The 8,359-nt window shown below is 31.8% G+C and overlaps 1 protein-coding gene across 4 annotated transcripts; it reads right to left on the bottom strand.

Annotated features, from left to right (window-relative positions):
* Nucleotides 1-795: 795 nt before the first annotated feature.
* LOC132311149 (reticulon-like protein B8) lies at nucleotides 796-7,156 on the bottom strand. 4 transcript variants are annotated; one of them, XM_059808911.1, is made up of 7 exons: nucleotides 6,999-7,117; nucleotides 4,845-4,909; nucleotides 3,355-3,543; nucleotides 3,089-3,269; nucleotides 2,843-2,984; nucleotides 1,824-1,926; nucleotides 796-1,227 (listed from the first exon to the last, which is right to left on the bottom strand). In XM_059808911.1, exons 3-7 carry the CDS (start codon nucleotides 3,536-3,538, stop codon nucleotides 1,058-1,060), a joined length of 780 nt encoding a protein of 259 aa, XP_059664894.1. In that variant the 5' UTR covers nucleotides 3,539-3,543; nucleotides 4,845-4,909; nucleotides 6,999-7,117; the 3' UTR covers nucleotides 796-1,057. The 4 variants fall into 4 exon arrangements, with proteins under 4 accessions (XP_059664894.1, XP_059664892.1, XP_059664895.1 ...); XM_059808909.1 differs by lacking the exon at nucleotides 4,845-4,909 and having other exon boundaries at nucleotides 6,999-7,156; XM_059808912.1 differs by lacking the exon at nucleotides 4,845-4,909 and having other exon boundaries at nucleotides 1,824-1,893; nucleotides 6,999-7,156.
* Nucleotides 7,157-8,359: the final 1,203 nt, after the last annotated feature.

Raw genomic sequence — 8,359 nt, 5'->3', positions numbered from 1 at the left:
TTTTGTGATATGGGTTCTGGGCAAAAAAAATGAAATTATGTTATGAACTATTTCAAATCCTAAACATGATACGGGTCCAAATTTAAATATCTGTATAAGAAAAACACTTTCTATTCCAAACAGCCTAAGTAAAAGAGATATAATCCTTGTTCGACCCGAAACAATTGGAGTCAACACCATTACCATTGACATCAATTATGTGGTATTTGTTATTATTTAATTATTATTATTATTGTTATTATTATTATTTTTTATAATTGTGGTAAAAGTTAGAACCACTTAACAATCTTCCTTTTTAACGAAAAAAAACACACTTAACAGTCTTCCTATAACAAAGTTTATTATTAGTAGAAGAGATAATACTCGTATACTCGAGGCGGTTGTGATGGATGGAAATCAAATCTCTCAATGGAGTTAATAGAGAGTTCTCGCTAATCTGGACTCCTAGAAGTGGTAATTGTGTGGCTCATGAATAGTGACAGATTTAATGTAATGTTATATTTGGGAGCAACGAATCCGCAGTTTGGATTTTGATTTGTAATGCTATATTTGGGAGCACCGAATTGACAATTTGGATTTTGATCTGTAGAGCTATATTTGGGAACATTGAGTCGGCAATTGGATTTTGATAAATTTAGTTAAAGTTTTAAAATAAATTTTCTCATATTTCAAATCTAAAGCACTGACTCATGCTCCCAAAGGCAATATAAGTGGATTTCTGCATAACAAATAAGAAGCCCATCGTCATTGTGTGTTCGGAAGGCTGCATCATCCAGTCACCAAAAGAAAGAACACTAGGAATAAAAAGGTAGACATAGAAGCCAATCCCTCAACTTACCCAGAGAAAAATCATTATTCAGATCTTCACTATTATGTAATTTCTGGGAGTTTCTCTTGGGCCAAACATCATCATACACCAATCACTACATGCTGTTTTTGAATGCATGCAATGAATGTAAAACATGTTCCAAATACAAGAATTACTGTTCAATTCAATCCCCGGAAATTATACTTGCTGAAGATTGATACAAATGGTAGGCGAGTTCATGAATAAAATCTATTCATGCTTCTTTCGGTAGACTTTTCCCGTGGGGATTCTGCTGAGGACACCAGTATCCAACTTCCTGTAGTGGTGCTGAAGCTGTTCGAGACCATTGTAAACAAAGCCGTCAACTTCGTCTTCATACTTCTCGTACAGAACAGGCAGAGTGTGGGCAGCTACAAAACCTTAACCAACAAAAAAACAGAGTTCTCCATGTCAAAATTATATCTTGATAATTAATACTCCGCTTGGTATTTACAGAGAAACACGTGCTCGAAATGATCCTAGCAACTCACACTAATATCTGTGCAAGAAACTAGAACCAAGTGTTGTGAATGCAACCCTCTCACATTTCGTTAATAATGATTCAAAAAGCTAAAATTCAGGAAAGTGAATCTGATAAAACGCACAAATTTTACAATAACAGCAAGCCATTATTTGCATTGCAACAAGAAATACTTAATCTTTACATTCCAAATTCCGCAAATCTAAAATGAAATTTGGCAATCAACAAATTCTGGATATCATTTTTATAGGCAAAACTTTTCAATGATTCCTTACATTTTACGGGGTAAAGGTGGCCACACATTTGTAAAGTCGGCCAAAACATTTACATTTGAATCTCCCCATTTTGATTCACCCCATGACATATCCAAATATTATGGACGTCCAACAATTGGTTACAAGTATTTTAACATGCTATCAAGCACACATATATACCAAATCAGAATCTTATATCATGACTATAAACACTGCAGTTAAAAATAGTAAGATATCTCACCAACATACAAAACAGTCAAAAAGTTACACCAGCTTCCAATCATACCGGCAACCAATAAGCTTACTACAGCCTGAAAGGATTCCGCAAGGGTCAACTCAGTTGTCTCCATGAACATTAGAGATGAAATAAGAACAAAATAAACAAGTTACTAAAAGCACTCATCATAAAATCTTTATATCAATCATGAAACCACTAAAAAGAGACTTCAAGTTGAGATATACAAATTTATATTCGCCATTCCATGAAAACAATTTAGAACTTTTATCATAATTTTACACAAAAATAAATCAAACGCAATTCTTGTCATATAGATCAGTAATTGATGTTTGTTAGAGCGAGTTGGTCTGCAGAATCTTCAGTACTTGAAAGTGAATATCTCATAAATTAGGAACCATTTGGCAATCCCATATAATAACAAAACTCGGAAGAGAAAAAAATAATAATAAAATTCATGAACATACATATTCATTATTGCCATAAATATATGAATTTAGTATTTTTTTTTTTTTCCCCTGAATATATGTACACAGTATTGACTAAAAGTGGAGCACAAAGTTGGCAAATTTCTTTCAATTTACCTTTACCAAAATAATAAATAATAAATATAAATAAATAAAAAAGGAAACATATGGAATACGAAAGGAACATAGGTTGACTTAATTGGAGGAAAGTAACAATGCCCCATGACAGATAAGTTAGAAACCATGTATTGCAATCAGCCTTTATTTTTCTTCTTCTGACCATGGATCATTGAAACCTTAATGGGATACAACCAAGTACAAGAAATACTAGTCACAAATTCAACAGCCTATGTCGTCTTGCCTTGCATCCAAACATCCATAATAGCTCTCGTCACTAATAAAATAAATATAGACGCTTTATGCTTATCATTCATTAGAGAGAGAGAGACTGTTGTAAAGGCAAATGGGGTTCTAGGATGCTGTAAAGAAGAGAATTCTAGATTTTAAATTATATAACAAAGCAAGGCATAGACGGAAAATTGGTAAGTTCAAACATACCACTAAAAACTCCTTCAAATTTCCCTTAGAGGCAATGTCCTGAAGATAGCCCAAAGCTCGGTTAATCTCAGCACCAACAGAATTGGCAATGTTGACAAATAGCTCCTTAGGTAGAATAAGACGAGGAACTTTAGATGAAGGCCTGTTTCCGTGGAGACATCATCTCACTATTACTTTAATGTTAAAGCACAACAGTGCAGCAAACCAGAAAATAAAAGAGCATAACAAGTTATAGTGTTAAATCACCTTTTCAATACGCCAGAAGCATTTGACAAAAGAAACTGAACAAGCATACCAATAGCCAAAGCAAAGCACAGAAGACTTAGAAAATTGTAATTGAGCCATTCAAAGAGCACCCAAATGCCGGTAGCACCAGTTAAAAAGCTTGCTGAAATCTTCTTGTTCCTCCATAGTAGCACATCAGCAGCTGAAGATTCGAAGGGACAACTAATATTTGAAAAGAGAAAAAGTGAGAGTTCAAGAAAAGAAACATAATACAGAAAATATCCTACCTTTTCCACCCCCAAAAATATGGTGGACTGGCTTCTCACGTCCAAACAGCCGATTGAACTGAGAAGTGACTGGATTTGATTTCTCTTCCTCGAAAAATGACACAGATTTCTGCTTTGAACCACCATCAGATATTGTTTCCATGAGATTGTTCAAAAGATTCTCAGCTGTTATTCCTTCAGGCATTGTTCCTGTGCTTCATAAAGACAGTGAAACTCTTGTGAAAGAATGAACCTCAAAGCTTTTAAGACTCATGATGATAGTATAGGACTTTTGGAAGTATAGAAGCTCATGAACCAAACGTGAAGTTTTGGTAGGAAGTAATAATTTTAGTACGCAAAACAGGATAGAGTATTGTACATAAACAAGTTTTAAAAGGCAAAAATGCTGTCAAGTGGCTTTTCACTCTTGGATACAGATGGGGCCAACACACGTAATCACTAAACCAACTATCAATAAGATACATAATCAGAAATTTGTATCTATATAACATTATTTCAACCAGGAAAAATAAAAAATTTATAATTCAATTTGCCTGTAACAAACATGAATAATAAAATAAAATTCTAGAAAACTTGTGACCTCTTCAGGATGTAGACCATAGAGAACAGAGATCAAGACATTAGTTTTCACAGTAACATAAAAACATTGGCATGGTAAATGATGGTACAATAAAAGGTATTAACTACCAAATTTACTTCATTTTCTTTCAATACTTCTATTTTCTGATTCTCTAATTACCAATATGGAGGACCATAATTATCTAAAGCATTATTACATAGCTATGCTGCTGATTTGTACCTACTAACTCAACGCAATAAGTCTTCATTTGAACTATTAGGCATCATTTATATAAACCCATCGTATACAAATAGTTCTTTGTGAAACCATATGCTCTGTTAATCCTAATGTAATCATGTACTTTCTGATTTCCCCAGCCCACATTCTTTGTCGCTTCCTCTTTCCCTTTTGACATCTTGAACTTCAATCAATTCTATTCCCTATTGGTGCATTAGGTGGTCCACATTAGACATATACAATAATATCTGGAAACAACCCCTCATTTCATATTCAATAGGTTTCATTTCTAACCTTCCACGAATAAATTCATTCCTTATTCTATATTTTCTGATAATGCCAGTCATCTATCTCAACATTCTCATTTTAACTATGCCCATTTTCCAAAAATGTATCTCAGCTTCCTGATATTCTACAATTACATCACAATCTAAAAATGATTCTCTTTTTCATCCATAATGCCTTATTTATATGGAACTATCTTCTTCAATCTCCTCTTCATTTTGGACAGTCAAACGCAAAATGTTAAAAATGGTTACTTCTAGGGATCTATTGGCTATTAAGTTTCTCTATGCCTTCACTGCTACTTTTACTTTGCTAAAATTGCATTCCATATAATTAGTTCTACTCTTGTTTAACTTTACAACTTCTAACTGCTAAGTATCTCACCACAGTTCTAAATCATAGCTAATACCTGCTCTGATTTCTTCTAGTAGGAACTACATTATCAGCGAACATCATACACCACAGGATATCTTCCTGTCATGAGTATACATAGTTAGTTATCCATAACTAATACATAAAGATTAGGACTCAGCACAAATCTTTGATGCAAACATTATTAATGGATTTCACTTGTTCTCCTCGTCCCATTCAAATACTATATACAACACAATCAAATACATCCTCACCCCTCAGTCACGTCAATGAATCTGAGAAATAGTCCATTGTTTCTAAATCATTTGTCTCATGATCTCATCTCCCTAGAGACCACATTACATGATTTTTTTTTTTTTTTCAAAGTAAAGAGGAAAATAAATTCCTCAATTAATATTCAAAATAGTATCAACAGAGTACAAGGGCACAACATGTTTTAATCGCTTTGCACAAGAAATTCAATTCAAGCAAAGGGTGGCAGACCATTGAGGATGACACTACCATCAGCTATCAAAACTGTAACTTGCCACATTCCCAAGTAAATGGAAAAACAGAAAATGAATATAGAAGCAGTCCATTGAGCAAAAATGAACATTCAATTCAAGCAAAGTACGGCAGACCATTGAGCAAAAACACTGCTACTAAGAAATGTTAACATTTCACGAGAACCAATAGTCTCTTGCTTAAAATTCATAAATCAATAACCCATCGGCATTAGCGACAAGCAACTGGCTATCAGACCTTTTGTGGGAAATAATAGCAGCGAACAACTCCCTTATATCATTATATCAGTTTTATTTTATTCATCCGAGTTCATATCTGGATGTACCTAAAATGCTACCCACAATAGATTCAAATCAACACACACACACACACACACACACACACACACACACACACACACACACACATATATATATAGCTATATGCTGGAAAACTTTGATATAGGTAAATTGGAAAAAAGGAAGCGTAGAAGGCAGTAGGTGAGGATAAATTTGAAAAATACGCTGCTTTAGATAATAATTCGAGTACAAAGGATGTATAGAAGCACTTATAAAGACCATATAGGATGGCAGAAAGAAATGCAGAAAATCAGGCCATATTTAGCATAGAAGCAATGACCATCAAATAATTTTAGTAAAAGGGAGGGAAAGAAAATCCGGAAATTCTTACTAAAACAAGGAACTTAACTATGAGAAAATTTAGTAACTCTATTGAAAATAAAAATAGCAGGGTTTTTCAGAATTCTTAAAAGTGTGGGGGGATGGTTATGTGGCCAAATTAGCTTCAAGGAACAATTAAGAAACAACATGTTCCAAAAAGAAACGCAGCCAAAATCAATATCTTAGGACGGATGAGTAGTGATATGATGGAAAGGATAAAATTAGAAATGAATGCGATCATGAGAGGGCGAAATGGTACTAAAAATAAAATAAAAAAATGATGGAGAACTAGTGAAAAAGTATGGATATGCCTAACTGAGACTAATTAATTCGCACGGTCGGGAGAGTAATTTGAACCAAGTTCAAAGTGCTACAAGCAGAAGAGAAAGACAAATAACAAACTGAGGTTGTGTTGAAGGATACAATGTCCTTGAACTTAACCAAGAACTTGACAAGCACTGGAGAAGAAGGGTCCACTCAGTCATCCACTAGTAGTAACAGGGAATAAGGCTTTATGATTTATGTATTTATTTATTTATTCTTCAATTTTTTCCTACAAATTGAAATTCAATCTATACATTTACTTTGTAGAATATCATTACATATACATGTACATATGCAAAAGGCTGACGCCAATTACAAGATATCAACATAAAAATCTCAACGCACACCAGGGTTATGAAGCTCAGAACTGTATTAAATCCACAAAATGTCAAACATACTTCAAACATTAACAGCAATTCCACTAAGAGATAGTACAGTCAAAGAGCAGGCAATACAAAATGACCCAGATGGTCAGATTCTATATCAAATCAAACATAACAAAACAGATTAAGCAAATTGCACAAAGCAAAATGTAAACCCAAATCTATCCATATCTTTCAACTCCTGGACACCCAAAAAAATTCAAGAATTAATCCAAACTCGAAACAAACTAAAAAAAACATCACTAAAAATCCAGAAACACGATATGAAATTCAATCTATGATGAATCTGACTGAGCTTTCGCAGCACTAGTAGTAAATTACCGCAGAGACCAGTGAAAATAACCAACAGCTTGAACTCCAAATGTGGAAGTTTATGGTGTGGCTGCTGAAGCAGTTTTTTATTTTTGTTTTTCGGGTCAATCTTCTTATTATTACGAAGAAGAAGAGTATCAGACTGGTTCAATTACGTGGACCAATTATAATGACGAGAACCGGTCATTCCTTTAGCTGACCCAACCTAACCCAACCTAACCCAATTATTGGCGGCTGGTTTTTACGCGAGCAAAAATATACTGCACTTTATTTATCGATCTATGGAATTTTCAAACATTTTTAATTTATTATAATACTATGTATTATTTTTTTCAATATACCTATATTATTATTAAATGTGCAAAGAAGCATTTCAGTATATCATTATTAAATATACAAAGAGTTTCAGTGTTTCAGTATTTCAGTATTTATTTATTAAAAAATATTTATTAATTATTTCAATAGTTCAGTATTTATTTATTAATATAAAAAAATATTTATTAATTAATATAAAAAGTGTTTTTATAAAAAAAATTCTATAAAACTCTAACACAAATTACCTAATAAAATTTCAGTATTTCAGTATTTATTTATTTAAAAATATTTATTATTTATTTCAATAGTTCAGTATTTATTTATTAATAAAAAAAAAAATTTATTAATTAATATAAAAAGAGTTTTTATAAAAAAAAAAATTATATAAAACTCTAACACAAATTACCTAATAAAATTTCAGTTACTTATTTTATTTTCAATAAAACTCTATCTCACACACACACACACACACACACACACACACACACATATATATATATATATATATTAGGCCAGTGGTGTGCATATTTTTTCTTTTTTCTTTACATAATTGGTCTCATAAGTTTTTTCCATACTTTTTCTTTTTATAAACATTATTATTATTATGTATTTTTTCTTTTTTTCTCTTTCTAATTGATAATTGATTTGTTTTATTTTTATTTTCTCTTTCTAATTGATGTTTAGAAGTGGTTGATTTTTTTTCTTCATTTTTTTATTTTATTATTTTGATTCATTCTTAATTTATTATTATTTTGAGTCATTATTTATTTTATTTTTTTCCTTTTTCAAAAGTATCATTCTTCTTTTTTCTTTAGTTTTTATTTTTATTTTACTCTTTGTAATTATACTTTGGATGGTTCAAAATTTGTTATTCTTAATTTGTTATATTGAGAAGTTTGGATTGTTAATTTTTTTCTTTACTTTTTCTATTTAGAAGCATTATTATTATTCTTTTCTTTTCTTTTATTTTTATTTTTCTCTTTCTAATTGATGTTTAGAAGTAGTTGATTTGTTTTATTTTATTTTTCTCGTTCTAATTGATGTATAGAAGTGGT

Source organism: Cornus florida, unplaced genomic scaffold, assembly GCF_030987335.1.
Source record: "Cornus florida cultivar Cherokee Brave unplaced genomic scaffold, ASM3098733v1 CherokeeBrave_3.0.0_Hap2_Chr06, whole genome shotgun sequence".
In the NCBI taxonomy this organism is placed as follows: Eukaryota; Viridiplantae; Streptophyta; class Magnoliopsida; order Cornales; family Cornaceae; genus Cornus; species Cornus florida.
The sequence above is the reverse complement of the archived record's forward strand: the minus strand, read 5'-3'. Positions and strand labels throughout refer to the sequence as shown.

Excerpts from the sequence above, each read along its gene's own strand:
- LOC132311149 (XM_059808909.1), bottom strand. The coding sequence starts at position 3,538 with ATGCCTGAAGGAATAACAGCTGAGAATCTTTTGAACAATCTCATGGAA. Across the intron at positions 1,927-2,842 it reads ATTTGAAGGAGTTTTTAGTG|ACAACTGAGTTGACCCTTGC; the intron begins GTATGTTTGAAC and ends ATGTTCATGGAG. Across the intron at positions 1,228-1,823 it reads TTTGACTGTTTTGTATGTTG|GTTTTGTAGCTGCCCACACT; the intron begins GTGAGATATCTT and ends TTGTTGGTTAAG.